This window comes from Rutidosis leptorrhynchoides, chromosome 1 (genome assembly GCF_046630445.1).
Source record: "Rutidosis leptorrhynchoides isolate AG116_Rl617_1_P2 chromosome 1, CSIRO_AGI_Rlap_v1, whole genome shotgun sequence".
Taxonomy (NCBI): Eukaryota; Viridiplantae; Streptophyta; class Magnoliopsida; order Asterales; family Asteraceae; genus Rutidosis; species Rutidosis leptorrhynchoides.
Window position 1 is genome coordinate 562,088,249 of NC_092333.1, and position 21,621 is coordinate 562,109,869.

The window sequence follows — 21,621 nt, forward strand, 5'->3', positions numbered from 1 at the left end:
AGGTTACTTGTTAGTTACTTGGGCTTTAATTGGTTTAACTTGGTAAATACTTGAACTTGGGCCTTGTTAGTGTTAATGGACTTATGTAAGCCCACCCTACTTCTTAATGGACTTAGTTAGCCCACCAAGAACTTGTAAGTATCAAGTTAAATGGAAACTAGTTGGTTAACTTGACTTGGAATCTAGTTTGTCCATAATTCCCATGAGACTACCTCCATTAACCAACTTTAATGAACTTTACAAGCTATTAACCAACAAACTTCTCCCCCTCCCCTCTAAATGCTGCTGGCCGTAGGTTTTGATCCCATACAAGGGAGGTTTGGTTTCATTTTTCACATTACTTCATCCATACTTCTCTAATTCAAACACACACACAAACTTGCAATTACTTTCCTCTCAACTTTTCTCTCAAAGTGTGAGTTACTTTCAAGTTCTTTCTCTCATCTTTTTCTTGTTAGAACCGAATCCTAACACCCTTAAATCATCATCATTCTTTGATTGTTATCATCTTTTGTTAGTTGTAGTTGTTACTTGATTATTGTTACTTACTTACTAGTTATTATCTTTCTTTACTTACATACTTACAAGGATCAAACTTCTTAGTTTAATTCTTCTTTTATCTTGAATCTTCAAGAACATACAAGACATAAACTCTCTAGTTTATGATCTTCACTTAATACTTGTTCAAAGTTTATAAAGTTCATGGTTGAAGACATACTTGAAGTTCATGAAGTAAACTTTAAAGTTTACTTTCTAAAGATCAAACTTTGGTTTGAATCTTTAAAGTATGAACAACAATGAACTAATTACTTGTTTACCTAGCTTATTTACTTCATTTACTTGTACTTTAATTTCATGTAATTAGTTTAAATGGTCAAGTACTACAAGTTAGTCTTGATCTTATTAATCTTGGACTTAAAGTTAACTTTAAAGTTCAAGAACATATAAAGGAAACTTTTTAATTATAACTTTGTATACTTATGCTTGATCTAGACTTTTGAGTCTTGGATCTTCAAGATCTAACTAAGAACTATGTTCTACATTTTAAGATCTTGATTTCATAAGTTCATTTTCAAGTTTGTAACTAATTATTAGTCTTATAGTTCATGTAAGTGTCAAACCTAAGACTTTGATGTAACTTGGGTTCATCAAACTACATGCAACTCTTAAGTGAGTTGTGCTTCATGTCTTAGACTTGCACTAGGGTTATGATGGTCAAGACTTGGTTAAGATGATGTAGATACATCAATGAGTTGTACACTTGAAGCTATATGCATCAAGGACGAGAACCATGATGAACATCAAGCACCAAGACCACCGGAACCCTTTTAAACTTACTGTTTCTGTCCAAAACCTACTGACCTGCTGTTTCTGTAACAGACCAGCAGACCTGGGCTGTTCTAACATGATTTTTAGATAGAACTATTCGATTAGATAACTTTTCATATAGGACTCGTCTTAATCCGAGTTACGGTTTAGGATTTATGGCCCTCCGATCGTCACTATGTCCTTTAACGTTGTGCAGAAATTTCTGACCTACTCGCACTTAGACCGTCGCCACGGTCAAACGAAGACGATTTTGCTTCTGGAATTTTTACCACACTTAAGGGACTCATAGACGGAGCCATGGCCACTGGTCTCACCTTAATTCAGTAAGGGTAGAGGCCGTGGTGACTGACTGAAGTCAGACTTTGTTTTAAACTACTTTCATAAACGAAACCTACCTTATGCCTTTTGTTTAATGATGAATGATGATGACCCTTAAGACCTTAATTACATACTTTTAAACCTATTAAGACGATTTACTGACTTAGTACTATTTGACTTAGGTTGAGGACCTTCGGACCGATTACTTGCACACCTTTTCGGAACCGACTTTACGACTACATTATCATTGTGAGTTATAGCATTCCCTTTTTACTTTAAACTTATTTTGGGAACTGAGAATACATGCGGATTTTATGTTTTAAATACTAGGCACGAGTACTTAAACTTATATATGTGTGGGTTATACAACGGCATAAACATTCCCTTTAGCTCGGTAACGTTTAATCATTGGTTTTTGAACCGTGAACGCGAATCTTAGATATGGATCCATAGGGTTTGACATCCCCACTCGGGCTAGTCGCGCTAGCATTTAATGAGTGTTTAATACTTCGTAAACATACGCACTTGCCAAGTGTACTTTCAGGGGGTGATATATTATTAAACGTTTAGTTAGTTACCGAGTGCCCACGGTTAACATATACTTTATCATACTGTTTTGAAACGCTCGTTGTAGTGCTGAAATCTCATGGCCTACCTTACATACTGTTATACTTAAACTATAGCTCACCAACCTTTGTGTTGACGTTTTTAAGCATGTATTTCTCAGGTGCTTGAGGTTGCTTCCGCTGTGTACTAGTCGTGCTGTAGAACCCGCTGCTTAGAGTTGTTATCGCATGATTACTTATCTTGCATTCAAACTTATTTTTTTTCTTTTGAAACTATGTTATGTAACGACCTTTGGGGTCACGTACACTTATTTATTGCTTCTACTTAGCGAAGCATGCTTTTGGATTGTAAAACATTTGACGTTAGTTATGACGTCACCCTTTATTATTGAATGCAAAATCTTTTTGAAAACGCATATAGTACTTAACCTTGTAATGATCCTGTTGTTGATGATTCGTACACGATGGTTTTGTACGGGGCATCACACTTTTCGTCGGCTACTTATTGTTGTGCGGAGTGCGTTTTTTAGTTAGGAATCGCACTTGTTTGGCCATATGCGAGGAGAGGTAAGTGTGATCCGTAAGGATGCGCTTTTCGTCGGCCTCTTGTTGCGTAGTGGTAAGTGGTTAACGTTTGATCTACCGCTTTTCGTCGGCCACGTATGCTTGAGAATATGGGACAAGTGGTATCCAATCGTGAGGATTCACTTTTTGTCGGCTCCATTGTAATGTTTGTTGTCCATGTTATCGATGTGTTGTTACTTTAGCGATGTACATGAAAAGGGTACGCTAAAGGGATTGCTAACTTGGTACGGGATTTGGAATGTTAACTTGTTTATGTCATGTGGTCGAGGCATGAGTTCGTTCCGGTTTAGGAATGAAGCGAGACTTAGTGCTCGATTTGGTAGATTTGGTAAATCAAGGATGATGATTTAAATCGGAAAGGTAACTTTGTGTAAAGTCGCCTAAGGGAATTGTGTGAATCTTCGGAGTTGTGGAAATTGTTGAGGACATAGAATTTGGACAGATGTCGGAGGGCCATGAATTGTGGTTCCTGTTTGTTAGAATGGCAAGGATCACGAGGACGTGATCGAGTTTAAGTGGGGGAGAGTTGTAAGACCCAAATATTTATTGTACATAATGTATTTATGGTGTACGATGCGTGTATGAAGTGTAAGTGTTGCTTGCTCGAACGCCGAAGGAAACTGGACGTTGTCTAAAGTGACAAGGTGTGTACGTATCTTTTCAACCCTAAATAAAGTTTGAGTTGATGTTTCAAAGCCTTATCATTGGAAAGGAAATCTCATTACGTTTCCAACGATATTAGATTCATCGAAAACGGAGCTACGGTCAAAAAGTTATGGCCAAAACAAGTTTCTGAAAACTGACCTGCAGGTTGGAGCGGCGCTCCACCATTTGGCGCGGCGCGCCGATTGCTGCTGATGCAATTTTCAGCCTTTTTAAAAGGTCTAAATGAGGGGTACTTTGGTCTTTTCACTTGGGGTCGGTTTGGGGTCATCAAAACTGATCCATTGGTCATTTTGGATCACATTTCACTCATCAAACACCCTTATCAAACCCTAGTGAGAGAAACCCACTTTTAGTGAGAGAGAGCTTGATTTGGAGAAGAAGGAGTTGGATTCTCACCAAAGCTCGGGTTTTAAAGTTGCTCTACTCGTCAACGGCATCATTTTGGTAGTATTGGTAAGTTCTATCTCCGAATTTCATTGTTAGATTTGATATTCAAGTTAGGGTTTGATATTGTTAGTTGTAAAACCCATTTGGTTGATGAAGAGGGTTTATGGAAACTTGCTATTTTGATATTTGGCGGGTTTTGGGTTGGTTAATGATTTAACCATGTTTAAGACTTGTAAATGGTGTATAATCACTAGTGTTAGTGATTATTGGTGTTTTGGAAACCATTAGGGTTCTTATGGTTGACTAATTTTGACTAGAGTCAAAATTAAGGTTTGTTGATGATTATGACTCAATTACCGATTTAATGAGGTTTATAAACTTAAAATGGATTAAGTTGAAGCATAGAACCGAGTTAAATATGTTTTGGTGTCAAAACTTGCTAATGGCGTGATATTGACTTCTTATGGGTCAAATTAGGGTTTAAGTGTCATTTTGGGCAACATAGGTGTTTAACACCTATGATTGGGTTTGATTGGCATATTAGGACCATTCTCACTTGTGTTAGTGATTATTGGTTAGTTTGGGCGCGGTTTGTGCTTGGAAGTGCAAATGGGTCGAAATTGCACTTATTGGTGTTTTGGGCATAAGCTAGAGTGTTTAGCTTATTTGTTTATGAATTACTTAGGTAAATTGCATTTGGACGATTAGGAGCTCAAGCGGGATTGCTTTTCAAGTAATCAAGGTGAGTGGAATATTTATACGCTTATGTATATAATTTGGTTGCTTGTGTGCGATGTGGTAAGTGACATCCGTTAGGATTCACTTTTCGTGGACCACGATTGAGATGGAAAAATATAGTGAGTAATATCCGTGTGGATAGCTCTTCGTTGGCTATATTCGTTTTGTGTTTGTGGCGAGTGATAAACGTATGACCTATCACTCTTTGTCGGCCACGTGTGTATATATATATGGTGTTTGGAATGTGGTGAGTTATATCCGAAAGGAATGACTCTTTGTTGACCACGATTGGAGGTGAGCATGTGGCGAGTGATTAATGTTCGACCTATCACTCTTCGTCGGTCACATGTGTGTTTGGGCATGTAGCGAGTGATTAACGTTTGACCTATCACTCTTCGTCGGCTACATGTGTATGTTTAGATATGTGGTGAGTTATTAATGTTTGACCTATCACTCTTCGTTGGCCGCATATGTGTGTTGGGGTAAGTGGTGAGTGTATCTGTTTGGGGATCCGCTCTTCGTTGGCCACTTATCGTGGGATGGTAAGCGGTTTCGCTTTTCGTCAGCCATCCTTGTGATTGAGGTAAGTGTTAACGTTTCGGTTGCACTTTTCGTCGGCCTCATGGTGCGTAGTGGTGAGTAGTTAACGATTTTGACCTACTACTCTTCGTCGGCCACGTACGCGTGCGATGGGTGGTGAGTAGTTAACGATTTTGACCTACTACTCTTCGTCAGCCACCATCGAGTCGAATGTGGACATTGGGTATATTGGGATGTGTAATTTTATTAGCATTGTACGTATTTGTATTTGGCATATATTATTGTTGAGATCTCTATGCTAATGATGTTGACTTGTTGTACGTACGATTATTCGTTTATTCGATATTGTGGTTTGCTAATGTTATTGTATTGTTGTGTAGGTGTATGCAAGTAATTAGATTATGTATGTATGCGTATAAATATTGCATTCACTAAGCATTAGCTTACCCTCTCGTTGTTTACATTTTTAGGTTCGGAGGCGGACGTGGCAAGGGTATGCTCGAGATTTAGATGATTTCCCTTTTTGGTTGCTTACTTGGATTACTTGTGGATTCGACCTAGGATTTGGGTAGTTTATCCCCAAACATCATGCTCGTAGTTTGTTTGGAAATTAAACTAATGTGGTCGAAACTCAAACTTTTGTATGAAACTCGTAAGACGGCCGATGTGGGCCCCACTTTGTAAAACTTATTTTATGTTTGAATCGTGTTAGTTTTACATATTTGAAGATGTGGGTAAAAGCGTTTCGTCTAAATATGTCAGAAAGTGGCCAATCTTTTTCACGTTTAAAGACTTTTTGGACAGACCAGTTTGGCGCGCCGCGCCATTTGCTGAACAAACAAATTTTTATTTTTATTTTTGCATATTTCGGTTGCATAAGGGTTGGGTTGTTACAACTGGTTAGGCATACATAAACAACTAAATTTTGTAGGCCATTCCATTGCACATGCTATAGAAAGCGTCGGACATCATCAAAGCCTATATGAGGTAGATTGCGGTACACATTTTAAAGGGAATTGGGGATCGGTCTCCATATACTTTTCAGCCATTTACAACATCCCAACGATGAAAGATTTTGTCATTATGGTAAGGTGATCTTTGTTTATCTCGCAACCTTTGTTGTGACTTGATAGTCCTAAGGAGTACTATACCTTACTTTATTTATTCTAACGTCAATATCGGCTTCTTAACGACCTTCGTGATCATATGTCACCCACGCATGCGTTAGGAGGAAACTCAAATCGCAAGAACCCTGACAGTACAGTTGAAAGTTGAAAAAACCTCCTCCGAGAAGCTAATTGCTGGCAGTACCAATTAGATCCCGACTCTTGAAATCGAACATGCGCCTACTCGTTGAGAACAAACAGGCTGCCCCCTCGTATACCACTCAGGTAATGTATCGGTGATAATAATTATTATTTATTAACTAAAGACGATATAATAATTATAATTAATAATAATCAAATAAAACACAGCTATTAACTTTAAGATTTTTCTAACGACAGTTCAGCTGTCATTAGCGTGCATGAAAAACTTGTAAAATTTAATAACCGTCACCAAAAAGTCAAATGTAACCACTATACATTTTCAGGGTCGGCCTGTTAATTTTAATGGTCCTGTTTAATAAGAAAAAGATGCCCTTTATATACGAAAGCTTTATATATATATATATATATATATATATATATATATATATATATATATATATATATATATATATAAGAATAAGATCAATAATATTGAAAAATGTAATACTCCGTATGTATTAGGCATTAGTTAAAATAATGGTTGAAAAAAACGTAATATTTTTAAAACTTTATAAATAAGTATACCACATATATATTTTGTTGTGTTATGTTTCTGGGCTTCTTTGGGTGTTGGGATCCATGCAATTGCACTCTTTGCACCCTGAAAATTCGACCACGTACGTTTCTTTTAAGCAAAAGCTATGGGGATTATCACCAAAATGCCCTTTTTTTAAGCTTGTTGACTGACAGCCCTAAAAAAAAAGTTTGACAATTTGCCCTCGCAAGGCGCAAGACAGCTTGCGTCCTTGCGACCTTGCGTCTTTGCGTCTTTGCGACGTTGCGACCTTGCGTGTTTCAGTAAAAGAACTAGTTAAATGATCAGTTTGCGTTCACTGTTCCCACACACATACGCAAACTCCTCTCTGGTGCCCTTTCGCTCGTCATTCGCAAGATCGTTATCAAGCTTTCTTACATTCTCCAAACACTCGCAAATCACTCGCAAATTCTTCATCATCATCCTCACGTCATCCTCCTCACATCTTCATCGTTACTAGATCTTCTTCATCCTTCCATCTTCGATCTTCCCGAGTACAAGCGAGCTTCTACAACACCAACATCATCGAATCACCATCATCGTTCACTATGTCTCAAGAACAGGTTAGATTTCTTAGATCTATGTTATATTATTCGATCTACTTCATAGTGCTTAGATTTATGTGCTAAAACAAAGTTTTTGCACTCTTTGCACGCCAACTGTTCGAAAAAATGTGTCAACGGAATTTGTTTGTATTTTGTGTTTTTGATTGTATATTATTGAGATTGCGTACGATACCCAGGAATTTTTGCTAGATTCAAGTTGTGTAACTCTGTTGCTATGTAGACGCAAGACAATCCTTGCGTCCTTGCGTATGCCTCACAATGTACGCAAGGTGATATTTGCGACCTTACGTTTGCTATAATTTTACCTTTGCATGTGCACGCAAGGTAACCCTTGCGTCCTTGCGTCTTGATCATAAGTTACGCAAGGTTAACCTTGCGTCCTTGCGTCTTGCACATCTGTTACGCAAGGTTAACCTTGCGTCCTTGCGGCCTTGTACGCAATCTCTGTCTTGCTTGCTTGCGTCTATGTGATTTTCTTCTGATGTTCTTCTGACTTTTACAGGGCTATGTGGAAGGTAAATTGACCATGAAGAATATGTTGACCGTGATTCCTCAGGTCAAGAAAATGTTGACTGAGAGACAAGAAAAATTATTTAGAAGTACATGCTTTGGTCCCTGGTTAGATCTTTCATACACGGGTAATGATCCTGGCCTAGTACATGCCATGCTCTAACGGAAATGTGAGCGTTCAGCAAAATTAGATGCTAGTAAGTACCCTGAAGAGCAACAAGATATATGGTTTCATTTTTCTCCTAATTTTATGATTAGATTTGGTCGGCGTGAATTTTGTTTAGTCACCGGCTTTATGTTTGGTATCCGGACGGACATGGCACATTACATCCCTCGAAATTATGAATCTAAGACCGCACCCATTAGACGACGTTGTTTTCCAGAACGTCCCGATGCCAGCAACATTTTGGTTAGTGATATACAAAACATCCTTATCAAAAAACAAGGTGATGTAAAGGTTCCCAAGGTTAGTGACGATGATATTGTTCGACTAGCTATAATTTTGATCGTAGAGAGAGCGTTTATGGGGAAGCAGGGGCAACATGTGGTTAGTAAACAGTTTCTATGGTTGGTTAAAGATTTCAATAAGGTGAACGCGTACCCATGGGGGTCTCGTATTTGGGATGCTACTTACTCAGCGGTGAGCGAAGGTTTTGAGGTTCGAGAAAGCCAATTAGAGAGTGGGGGTGGAAAGGCTTACACTTTGGCTGGTTTTATGTGGGCATTTAAGATTTGGATCCTCGAGGCATACCGTCGTACCATTAAGAGTTTTGCAACCAAAACTGATAAGGATGGAGTACCAAGAGCATTATTTTGGAAGCGTTCATCTGCTGAAACCTTTACAGTGTCTGACTACCTAAAACTTCTACATATAATGGTTAGTTAATATCTCCAAGAGCTTTTTATATAGTGTATATACAGCAGTTTCTGTTTTAACAGAGCAGTTTTGTGTGTCGCATGAGGACGCAAGATACACCTTGCGTCCTTGCGTGTGTCGCAAGGATATCCTTGCGTCCTTGCGTGTGAACCCTGGGTTATACTTGTTACAGGCGCAAGAATCATGCTTGCGTCCTTGCGTGTGTCGCAAGTTTACTCTTGCGTCCTTGCGTCTACTCGCAAGATGATCTTTGCGTTCTTGCGTCTAGACGCAAAATGACTTTTGCGTCCTTGCGTCCTTTTGTTTTTACTAATATAACTTCATTTCAGGATGATTGTCCGAAGAGAAAAAGACCTTTTCGTTCCCTGCACCCATCTGAGACAGAGAGAGGTTGTCAATGGTGGATCCAGAGTTCCTCTTACTTTCAAGGAGATGTTGTTGAAGACGAGAAAAATACATAAGATGATAATCAAGTTGAAGAGGAGTTGGGTGGCAGTTTGAAGGAATTATTGCAGGAGGAGTCAGAGCAGACCTCGGACCCTCATCCAACACAAAAAGGCAATAATTTGCAGGAATTATTGCGTATGGTTAATATGTTGACTAAGAGGGTGGATGATCAAGAAAAGGAGTTGGCTGATTGTAAAAAGAAGCTTGATGATCATGAAAAACGTTTGAAAGAACAGGAACACCAGGAACATCAGGTAAACTAGGCGCAAGTTTTTTTTGCGACCTTGCATCTTGCCTGTTATGTTGGCGCAAGGTTTTACTTGCGTCCTTGCGCCTGACGTTATATCAGACGCAAGTACCATCTTGCGTCCTTGCGTCTTGATTGTAATTTAGGTGCAGGTTGTACTTGCGTCCCTAACTCAGACGCAAGGACTTACTTGCGACCTTGCGTATGGCTACTTTTCTTATTTTTTGCGTTTTGTTCATTATAGTATGTTGATAACGAGGATGCATATGTGGATCCTCGATCTTTCTCTGACAATGATACATCTCCGAGGGTTGTTAGACGTGGGAAAAGAGAAAGAAGGCCCACTCATTTTTTAAATTCCCCTTTCACAACACCGGGCTACAGAAAACCATTGGAGAAGGTATGTCTGTAACATTCACCAGACGCAAGGTTTTCCTTGCGTCCTTGCGCCTGATGTTTATAAGACCTTGCGTTTTGCGTCTTGGTTTACGCAAGATATATCTTGCGTCCTTGCGTATGTTTGCTGACTCATAGATTATATACAGTTGTCTGACGAAGTAGCTTCTAGAGTAAAAAGGCTGAAAGTTTCTCATCAAGGGACTAAAGAAGCTGAGAATGTGTTGCCAATGGAAACTGAAAAGCCTACTGAAAAAGGGGCTGAAAAAGCTGTTGATAAATAAGATGAGAACGTGGCTCTGGTGTCTGAGGAGATTGAGCAAGGAGTTGATTTGCCATTGGTTAATGAAGCAGAAAAACAAGCAGACCAGCATGAGGTTAGTGAATGACGCAAGGATCACCTTGCGTCTTTGCGTCTTCTTCATTGTTGGACGCAAGGATTACCTTGCGTCTTTGCGTATACTTCACTGATGGACGCAAGACCTATATTGCGTATTTGCGTTTGCATTACACCGACGCAAGACAATTCTTGCGTCTTTGCGTCTTTATTACTAATTTTTTTTTTCCAGAAAAAGGAAAGGAAGAGAAAAAGGAAGGAAAAGGATTGGGTTGGTGAGGAGGAAATTTGGTCAATGGTTGATAAATTTATAAACGATCAAGGAACTTTGCAACCACCACCACCAAATGCATGGAGAGATCAAAGGAAGCATGTGGGGCCAGCAAAAGATTTGAAATCACTAATCCTCAATAAGCAAGATACGCGTTGCATGTTCATTTTCCAAAATGAAACCTTCCTCTTCCTTGATACTGAGTTTTGGAAACGTTTATTGGGAATTGCATTTTCTGGTTATTTGGAAAACATAGTAAGTTTGTTAATAATTATAAACTTATGCATGTTTTGTTTTGTTTTTATAACATTCATAATCAACTTGATCTGATTATAGCATATTGATGGATGGGCTACCTTCCTGTTGAGATTTCGGCAGAGGTTTCTGCCCCGAGCTAGCCAGATGTCCTCGAGTCCTCAGTTTCCGATTGCAGATTATACATGTAGTTCTCGATGGACGATTATGCCATTGGGTTTCCTCAATCAACTGGAGAAATTCAAGTCCTTTTATGATGATGACACTCAAAATGAGGAGGAGAAGGGGGATACATCTAATCCTGAAGCAGAGGGGATCATTAAATTCAATCCCCCAGATTATATGTATTTGATTGGTCTTGGGGATGGTAGTGATGACCTTTATCCATCCTGGGCTGAATGTGATAAGGTTAGTCCTTTTTTTTTTATATAAACTATACATTTTGAGTAAACTGTAATAGGCGCAAGACAAATCTTGCGCCCTTGCGTCCGTTCGCAAACACTCTCTTGCGTCCTTGCGACCCTCGCAAGATTAACCTTGCGTCTTCATTATGGACGCAAAGTCAAATTTGCGTCCATGCGTCCACTCGCAAGGTATACCTTGCGTCCTTGCGCCTGACGCAAGGTCTACCTTGCGTCCTTGCGTGTCTCGCAAGATCAACCTTGCGTCCTTCCTTATTGACTTTTTATGTTTCTTTTGCTGCAGATTTTGATTCCAGTACATTTTTCAGATCCTGAACATTTTATACTACTCACTTTGAACTTAGATGAACAGAGAGTATTAGTCTATGATAGTTTAAAGGGTTGTTTGAAAAAAGGTCAACTCGGGGCTGTCTTCAAAAATTTATCAGACAACTTGCCGTTATATTTGAAGGCTATTGATTACTTTAACAAGAAGCAGGACTCACAAATTGTTGACTATTATGAGAACAGAGAAGATGTAGAGTTGATGATCGAGGATGCACCGTATGTGCCAATGCAGAGTGGTGGCCATGGTGATTGTGGTGTTTGGGTCTGCCTTCATATGGAGAGGATAGTTTTTGGTTGGGATCAGATTGACAACATTGGAGACCCTAAAAAGGCTGCTAAGGACTATAGAATTCGAATGGCAAGAACATTCTTCCGTGCACGCTTTGATACACAGGAACCACCACCATCAGAGGACCCAGAGGACCCAAATGTTGTTAATTAGTTAACTTGTAGATGTAATTATTATACATTTTTTAGGTAAAACATGTAATTTTTGTATGTAAATAATCTGGGACAGACGCAAGGCCTTTTTTGCGTCCTTGCTTCTGGTTTTTTGTCAGACGCAAGGTGTTGTTTGCGTCCTTGCGTCTCTTTAAATGGCTTACGCAAGGTTTTGTTTGCGTTCTTGCGTATGTTTGAAGACTTACGCAAGGTTATGTTTGCGTCCTTGCGTCTCTTTAAAAGATATACGCAAGTTGCTGTTTGCGTGCTTGCGTATGTTTCATGACATACGCAAGGTATTGTTTGAAAAGTTGCGTCTTTTTTAAAGACAGACGCAAGTTATTGTTTGCGTATTTGCGTGTGTTTGATGACATACGCAAGATTTTTCTTGCGTTCTTGCGTCTGTATGTAGGTCAATCCATAACACATATTTAAACAACTAACTGAGACTGATAAACATAAAAACAAACTGAGACTGATAAACAACAAACTGAGACTGATAATCAAGCAACTAATTCTGGTCCCCTAATTCTGGTCTAAATCGTACGTTTGATAAAATTGAGACTGATAAGCTTGCGAAGGTTCGACTTTCTCTTTCGACTTTGACTTTGATTTTGAGGCTGTTTTTTTAACCCTCTGAGAAGTAGATTCACCGGTTAGGTCATAAGAAGCGCTACATGTTGTTCGGTTATGACCTGCTTGCTTGCAACGAGTACATGTTCTTACTTTCTTTTCAGTTTCTTCACCTTGAGATGGAATCCGATCGGTACTTTTTGGGCGTCCAGGTGCTCTTTTCTTTTGAATTGTGAGCTTTACGATTTTCAAGATCTTGGGCCCTGGATCGGACCATTCGGATCGATGGGGCAAAGGAAGGATGTGTTCGGAATATGTATTTATATAAGTTTGAGACAAGAACCAATGTGATACATAACATGTAACATCTTCCACTCCGAAGAGTCGTGCTGCTGCCAATACATGTCCGCAAGGTATGCCTGATAATTGCCATTGCCCACATGTACATGTTCTATCTTCTAGATTAACGAGGCCGTTTTTCCTTCCATCACGCACCTCTATTAGATTGTTTGTCGATGGAAATGCTTGCCATCTTCTTGATTTGTTCGTCCTCTTACCTAATTTACGTTCAACATATGGAGTAACCGTTGAAGTGAGACTAAATGCTTTGTTGTGATGTTTGAAAAACCAATCCTGTATAGAAGCGCGAAAAAATTCCAATAACATGCAAACTGGTAGTTTGCGAGCATGTTTGGATAGAGCGTTAATAGACTCTACACTGTTGCTAGTAAGGTATGCATACCTAACATGACCAGCATGACTTCTGGACCATTTGTTGAAACCAACGTCATTTAGATACTTGTGAGACGCTTTTAATCTTCGTTGAAATACACTAACATGATCTTGAAAATCTGACAAACGATAAGCCTTAACCATTTTCCAATAGTGCCATTCAAAATATTTGAATTTGTTGGACATCGTTTTTATGTTCATGAATAGATGACGTGCGCAAAAAGAGTGAAAAGCTTCAGGAAACACATTTGAAATACCATGTGCTATTGAAGGAGCACGATCAGAAATAAAGGTAATCTCTGACATACGATTACTCATACCACAACTCTCTAAATGATCTCTTAGATTGCCAAAAAACCATGACCAAACCTCGTTTGTCTCGCCTTCACCAATTCCATAAGCCAATGGCAAAATTCCGTTATTGGCATCCATTGCAACAGCGACTAAATTTGTACCTAAGTATCCAGCTTTCAAATGTGCACCATCAACGATGATAATAGGGCGAACATTTTGGACAAATGATCGAATCTGCACGCAAACAAATCAAATGAGATTGCTATTAGTTTAAGATAAAACAATTGTAGGATGAGTGATACTTACAACTGCGCCAAAGGACATGTAACACATCACGAATCTATTTTCATTGTCAGTCACCACATTTGTCATGCTTCCTGGGTTATGAATCTTAATGTTATGAAGATAAATGGGAAGCATTCGGAACAAGTCATCCATACTGCCACGAAGCATCTCTATTGCATGACACTTGGCTCTCCATGCTTGATTGTAAGAAATGCTCACCCGAAAACGGTTGCCAACATCATCACGTATATCTTTTGGATTATAGTCTCGATTTGCAGCTTTGAACGATTCCATCAGAATACTTCCTAACACCTTTTTGGAAGCATGTTTATTATTTCCCATAATTTGGGTACGTGAGCATGTGTGTACGTCATACAATTTCTTTACGATGAAGTTGTCAGTGTGACGTATTTTGTATGCACTACATTTCCACTCACAATTTGGCAACATGCATTTAGCAGTAAATCGAGATTTGTCAAACTTTACAGGCTTAATTTGGAAGTTTTCTTCAAGACATTTTGTGTATAGATGGTTTACAAAATCATCCTTGTTTAAAAAAGTTTGTCGAACTTTAATCAAATCGGATACTCTATAACTGGTTGTTATTTGGCTCGTAGATTCAGTCTCTTGGTCATGCTCACTCAATAAAAGTGGCATATTCCAGAATACATCCTTTTTTTCTTCCTCTTCTTCATTTTCATCTTCATCTTGATCTTCTCTGTCATTTTCTTCCTCTGAAGCACTAGACGCGACAACTGATTCAAAAGGGTGATCTGTTTTTTTAATTTTACATACGTTCTCAACTCCATAGTTGAAGAAATCAAACTCTTCTGTGTTTGGAGGTGGTACTTCAGGTCGTGCTTCTTCCAAATTGGGTGTCTGAAGGTTTGTGCTCTCCTCGTTTGTTGGTAGGTTTTGTTGGACATCGTGTGTTGGTAGGTTTTGATGGACATTGTGTATTGGTAGGATTTGCACTGACTGTAAGTTTTCTGGGAGTTGATGCATTGTAACTTTGTCGACAATGTAAATATTAATAGGAGCATTTGATATTGCATGTTGTAGAAAATCACGAAAGTCTTCATAATCATCAGTAATATCAAAAACAAGATTATCGACAACATATCTCATTGAAACAGGAGCATTAGGTGGCAAATTAATTTTTCTAAGAACATTTTTTAACAATATTCTTCGAGTAATTAGTTTTTGGGGAGCAACTGGGAGTTTTAATCGTGTTCTAAAACAATCTAGAGGCAAATACATAGGTAAGTTATTAATAAATTGAAAAGAACCACCACAACGTATATGAATAACAAAGGTTTCATTATCACTAAAACTCATTATTTAAAACAAAGAAAGTTACCTTAATGACGCTTGAAATTATATGATTTATGTTGAAATGGTGGAAATGAAGTGAAAATAGAGCTGGTAATACCTTATATGAATTGAAAAAGTTATCCGTAATAGTACAAAAATCGTACAAAATCTTATCCACGAAATCATGAAAATCTTATCGGGATAAGACGCAAGACGCAAGACGCAAAGGCGCAAGTCGCAAGACGCAAGACGCAAGACGCAATACGCAAGGACGCAAGTCTCTTTGTTGCGTTTGTCAGTAACGCAAGGTCGCATGGTCGCAAGATCGCAAAGACGCAAGGTGTCTTGCGCCTTGCGAGGGCAAATTGTCAAACTTTTTTTTTTAGGGCTGTCAGTCAACAAGCTTAAAAAAAAAGGGCATTTTGGTGATAATCCCAAAAGGCTATGTTAAAACTTCTAAAATAGTACTGTACTTTATCAAGATTAAAGGTGTGAGTTGTCGGTCATATATATCTTTGTCTGTTATTTCTACACCTCTAACTTTTGAAAAGCGAATAAAAATACAGGAGTTGGAAAGATGAGCGATTAGGACAGATTGAGTGATAAGGAAAATATCTTGTAAAACCTGTCATTATTCTTAGTATGGGCTGAAAGTCGAGTTGAACCCGCAGTGCACTGTTGTCCAACTGAAAGATAGTTTAAGCAACAAGCGATGTTAAATATGATTATGAAAATAATAATTTACAACGTAAGCATCGTAAGTATGATTATGAATACAATAATTTATAATTTCAGGTGTAACATTTAGTAGACGTATTTGAGAGGTTTATGTATTGAACACACCACCCATTTGAGATTAAACAAACCGAACAAACCCAGTAACTAAATGAGTCAAAATTGACACCACACGAATAACCATCAATGTTAAAACTCCTTACTCAGCGACCAGCATATGCATGTGCATCCAGTATCAAAGGTCTCATATACGTGACCGACAATATTTACGCCTAAGCTATATTGAAGACTTTTGAAGGATAGCTTACTTACCTAATTACCGTTTTGCTCTAAAACTCAATTCCATGACAGCATTAGCACATGGGAAATCCTAGCACTTAATTTGCATTTTTCAACAATCATAAAAAAGTATTTCTATTTATTTTGAATATTAAACCTGCTTGTACATTTTCATATATTGCGTAATAAACAACCAACGGGAAGTTCACGTGCTAATGAAAGAAAGAAATGAAAAGTCTCTTTTGGCCCATAACCCTACACGGCATTATATAGACTTTTTTACCTTGTCTAACCACATACTTGCAACAAACAAAAAAAGGCTTTTGTATAGTACTTACCTGAACTATATATAGGATAACGAAATATTTATGTAAATTTATTTACATGCGCCACGACTTGATAAGGCAGATTGAGGGAAAAAATCACAGAGAAAGTATTACCAACGACCACAAAAACCGTTGGTAATTTTTTTTTATTTTTATTTTTATTTTTATTTTTTTGTAAGCGAGGAAACCCTCATATGAATGAGCACATCGACTCCCGGTAAAAACCTCGGGTAATCAAGCCCTCCGAGGCCGAGACCTGGTACAGTGGTACCAGGTGTTTTTTTTGGTAAAACCGTTGTTAATTTTGTTCGAACACATAGAATATCCCTTCAATTATGCAGCCAACATACACTTGCAGAACTTGAACCCGAGAAATCAAACTTTTAGTGTAAATTTTTTTTCCCCAAAATCGAGCCGGGGCGGATACCCGCTTTTGCCTCCACAATGTTCCGCCTCTGCATAGGGGGATAAGAAAGTACACACGGCTCCAGCACTCTACACAAACACATGAAGTTGTCACTGCAACCTTTTAATCATACACATATCTCTAATTCTCACATCATTACCGAGTTGTCAATAATGCATCAAGTTTAGCTGCTAACCAGCGAGCGTAGTAGCTTAAGAAACCTATTTCGACGTTGATCACTAAAGGCTAATCCATTTCAACATCAGCCTTCAATCTTTCTTCATTTTTGTGATCCCATCTTAATCTTGCTCACCCCAAATAAAAAAGAACTGTGTATGACAAGATGGATATGGATACTAATGGAAATTAATAATGACCCGAGACTTTTAAGAATCAGCGTCCAGCTAAATGTATTAACATGTTAACCCCCTAATCAAATAGATAACCGCGTATGACAAGAAGAAAATGGGTTAAGATGGAAAAGAATTGACCCAATGCTTTTAAACATCAGTGTCCAGCTATATATACATCATGTTAACTCCTTATCAATGCAATAACTAAGTTGGAGTAAATAACTAAACTGAAAAGTTGATACATGTTAAAAGAAAGAAGATAATATAATTTAGCCTCATTGATGAACTGCCAAACAGACAAGTATCAACAAATTGTGAACAAAAGTGTATATTCCAAACTATTGCTACCTCCAGTAATAAGTTTGATTTATAAAAAAAATTATGGCTACTTTCTACACAAAGTTCACCATGCACATTCATATGTATTGCTAGCATAGCAACATAGTGGCAATCTTTAATGTCAACTCCAGAACCGATACAAATACAGCACACCAGATTTATGTCTACTTTGGATACGAATTTGACCATGCAAATCCATATGTATATGTAATCTCTAATATGACAATAGATGGGCTTTTTAAACCTAACATTGCAAGAAATAGACATCAAACTCACCAAATTTTGGTCAGTTTGAGACAAAGTGAAACCATGTACAAATCGGTAAGCATCTCTAGTATAGCGAAAACCATACGAATGAAACAAATTACATGAACAAATAAATTGTATGAAAAATAACAAACATGACAAAGAAAACTATTTATCTTGATTTCCTTAAAATTGTGCAAGAAAAATATATGAAAATATATGGAGTTCGGTTAACAAAAACAAACCTATATTCAAGACCCTCTTCCCCTATTGTGCAATATGGAAACTCTACGCATCTAACACAAGAGCTAGGACCACTAGATGTCATAGGTTTTATATCCATAAAAGCTTACTTCATCTTAAAAAATTTCTTTAGATCTGTTAGAGAGCCCTTCATAAAAACTCAAATCCACCATAAGATTTAGTAACTGTACCAGAACAAGCCCTTAAAAAGATTTCATGCCCCAATGATGTTTATCATCAACCTCAATTTGAAAGATTTCAATGAATTCCATACTTATCCTATCTTAAATACCAACGCAGAAATTATGTTCTTAGCCCTACTCATTTGTCTTCTTCTACTATGTTTTCTAATGAACAAAAGAACTTCATGCAAAGTTTACTTAATAGACTTTGCCTGCTACAAGCCTCTTACTTCACAGATGTGCACAAGAGAGCTTGCTGTAAAGGAAACTATACGAAGCGGATATTTCTCAGAAGAGACACTGGATTTCATGAAAAAAACTATGGAAAGATCTGGTCTTGGCGACAAAACTTACCTGCCAGATATCTTTTTCAGACCAAAATATGATCCATCCATGAAAGATGCAAGACAGGAAGTCGAGATGACGATCTTTGGTTCGATAGATACACTTCTTGCAAAAACAGGTGTAAGATGTGAGGATATTGGTATACTAATTGTGAATTGCTGTATTTATAACACATCACCCTCTGTTACTAGCCTAATAGTTAATCGGTATAAGTTTAAAAAAAGTATTATCACCTACAATCTTGTTGGAATGGGATGCAGCGCAGGACTTCTGGCAATAGGACTTGCTAAACAGCTCCTCCAGGTTATTTGGCTTAAATACACTTTTGTATCCCCCTTACATCATATACGTGTAACGTCTTCCTATCAACACACACTCGTTTTAACATAAAACCAATCACATCTTACTTTGATTCTTGGAAATATGCTAACAAGGCCATTCCTATTCTGACAGGCTTCAAGCTGACATAATTATTCCCTTTGACCATATAATATAAATATTTAGTCTCTTTAGTACTTATTACTTTCTGCAGGCCATATAATATAAATATAACCATAAATCTTAACCTTACAGTTGAAGGGCAAGGGCATACCATTATATTAGTAAAGACAAACTTAGAGTGATTAGTGTCGTTTGTTCAAAAGTTGCTAGTACTTCCTATATTTGATCCGGGAGGGCGATTAGGGTGTGGACCTAAGGGCTTTAGTGACACAATAATTCATTCCGTTTTCAATTACACCTTGCTCTCAAAACTGCATGTAATGTGTGTCAGTTTCATTCGTGTTAACATTGCCTAAAGTGCACCTACATTCAATTGTGCTATGGTTGTTTCATCATCTGCAATTAACATTGACCTACCATCATATACATAATTATTATGACTTCCATGTACTTCTCGGCAGTAATATACAAGGACAACTCATGTAAGCCTGTTCTTATGCCAAAATCAGTAAGCATGGACGGAGCTTTATGAGGGTAGGAGGGGGCCTTGGCCACCCCAACAAAAATGAAAGTTGTAGCCCTTTGAGTTACGAGAGTATGGGCTTTTGAATCAACTAAATCGAAGTCTGTATGAAGAAGTTATGATGAAAACGGTGACAACTTGCAGGTTCAGCGAGTCTTCACCATTTTTGTCATATTTTTTTTTATACGGATTTCGATTTAGTTGATTCAAAAGTCAAAACGGTCGTAACTCAAAGTACTTTTATATTCATAATAATACTATATATAAACAAAAAAATATATATATATATAACAGTGATCATGACCCCTTAATGAACAAATCCAATGTCCTCTAATTGTATAATATGTTGATCTTGGTCCCCCAATGAACAAGTTCAAGCTCCGTCACTGTAAGATCAGATAATGAGATAACAAAACTTCACATAATAATATTAATAATATTATTATTTTATTTATATAAATATAAACTAAAATAGATAAAAGTGACTACTATCTTGGCAATTATGAAAGAGCCACAAATTACACATAAAGTTAGTCTAATTACAAATTTTTTCAGGTTCATCGCAACTCTTACGCAATGATAGTGAGTACCGAAATCATAACTGAAAACTGCTACACCGGAAACGATCGCTCCAAGTTCCTGATCAACTGCTTGTTCCGAATGGGAGGTGCAGCAATCCTCCTCTCCAACCGTACCTCCGATCACAAAACAGCAAAATATCTACTCCTTCACACGATACATACCAATACATCAAGTTCAGATCGATCCTATAACTCTATCATTCGTGAAGAAGATAACGCAGGTATAGTCGGCATAACGATCAACAAACACCTAATTTCTGCTGCAATCGCAACAATCAGACCTAACGTAGCCACCGTAGGTAACCTAATCCTTCCGATACACGAGAAAATGATCTACATGATAATCCATATGTTGCGAAAACTATTTCCGGCAATGAAATTACGTCCGTACGTTCCTAATTACAGCACCGCCGTCGATCATTTCCTGCCGCACGTCGGCGGTCGGCCGGTGCTCGACGAGCTGCAGAAGACGTTAGGGTTTTCAGATGAAAACATGGAAGCTTCTAGAATGACATTTTACAGGTATGGAAACACGTCTAGTAGTTCGATATGGTATGAGCTTGCTTACGTGGAAGCAAAGCGTCGGGTTAGAAAAGGTAATCGGGTTTGGCAGATTGCATTCGGGTCGGGTTTTAAGTGTCAAAGTGTTATTTGGCATGCAATGGAGACCGTTGATCGTGATGATAAGAATCCTTGGACGGATGAGATTGCTGCATTTCCGGTCGATCTGACGGACTTGCAACCATTTCCTGAATTTTTTGAATCTCTCAATTAGAATTTGTTCATTTAGTATTTGAATTGAACTTTGTGTATGAATATTTTCAATTTAACGTTAAGTTATGATTATGATTAGGATGATGACTAGGTAAAATGTTAGGTTGTGACGTAGTAACATATACGGAGTATATGTATATCATAACACGTTTATATGGGTGAATAATTTTTTAAAGGTAAGGTAGTAATTATTATATAGGTTGATAAAAAAAATAGAAAGACTTTTTTTTTTTTTTGAAAGGCAATATATTATAAATCATAAAACTGTACAAGAATCGGGAGCCGAAAGGGGCAACCCCACAATAAAAGAGTGCAAAAGGCTACTATACAATAAGATGCTAAGTTAGTAACCTACCAATATAGCTAGCCTATACAAGAAAAGAAGAAGGATTATGCAACCAAGAGTGCCAATCGATAAATTTCGATTTACATCTTTTTGCAATCCACTCAAAGCTTAAAACTTGAATCTCACTTAAGGCATTAGGAGAAGTCCAACATTTCCTTTTGAAAACTTGTTGATTTCGATTCTTCCATGTCAAATACCCACATGACCATTCCACCGCTTGCCAAATCTTCGCACCTA

At 37.9% G+C, this 21,621-nt stretch overlaps 3 protein-coding genes across 3 annotated transcripts; all 3 read left to right on the forward strand.

The window, feature by feature from the left end:
* Positions 1–9,517: 9,517 nt before the first annotated feature.
* On the forward strand, positions 9,518–10,298 carry LOC139844215 (uncharacterized). Its single transcript, XM_071834440.1, has 3 exons — positions 9,518–9,625; positions 9,863–10,018; positions 10,164–10,298. The coding sequence occupies exons 1-3, from the start codon at positions 9,518–9,520 to the stop codon at positions 10,296–10,298; spliced, it is 399 nt and encodes a 132-aa protein (XP_071690541.1).
* A 348-nt stretch (positions 10,299–10,646) lies between these two features.
* LOC139844225 (uncharacterized) lies at positions 10,647–12,068 on the forward strand. Its single transcript, XM_071834449.1, has 3 exons — positions 10,647–10,877; positions 10,959–11,285; positions 11,583–12,068. The coding sequence occupies exons 1-3, from the start codon at positions 10,647–10,649 to the stop codon at positions 12,066–12,068; spliced, it is 1,044 nt and encodes a 347-aa protein (XP_071690550.1).
* Positions 12,069–18,416: 6,348 nt separating this feature from the next.
* Positions 18,417–21,039, forward strand: LOC139844235 (3-ketoacyl-CoA synthase 2-like). The gene is made up of 2 exons (XM_071834459.1): positions 18,417–19,022; positions 20,239–21,039. Exons 1-2 carry the CDS (start codon positions 18,417–18,419, stop codon positions 21,037–21,039), a joined length of 1,407 nt encoding a protein of 468 aa, XP_071690560.1.
* The last annotated feature ends 582 nt before the right edge of the window (positions 21,040–21,621 follow it).

Bases quoted from the DNA above. Each gene is read 5' to 3' on its own strand.
- LOC139844215 (XM_071834440.1), top strand. From the start codon at position 9,518: ATGTTGACTAAGAGGGTGGATGATCAAGAAAAGGAGTTGGCTGATTGT. The intron at 9,626-9,862 runs GTAAACTAGGCG...TGTTCATTATAG, and splicing joins AGGAACACCAGGAACATCAG to TATGTTGATAACGAGGATGC. The intron at 10,019-10,163 runs GTATGTCTGTAA...GATTATATACAG, and splicing joins ACAGAAAACCATTGGAGAAG to TTGTCTGACGAAGTAGCTTC.
- LOC139844235 (XM_071834459.1), top strand. From the start codon at position 18,417: ATGATGTTTATCATCAACCTCAATTTGAAAGATTTCAATGAATTCCAT. The intron at 19,023-20,238 runs GTTATTTGGCTT...AAATTTTTTCAG, and splicing joins TTGCTAAACAGCTCCTCCAG to GTTCATCGCAACTCTTACGC.
- LOC139844225 (XM_071834449.1), top strand. From the start codon at position 10,647: ATGGTTGATAAATTTATAAACGATCAAGGAACTTTGCAACCACCACCA. The intron at 10,878-10,958 runs GTAAGTTTGTTA...ATCTGATTATAG, and splicing joins CTGGTTATTTGGAAAACATA to CATATTGATGGATGGGCTAC. The intron at 11,286-11,582 runs GTTAGTCCTTTT...CTTTTGCTGCAG, and splicing joins CCTGGGCTGAATGTGATAAG to ATTTTGATTCCAGTACATTT.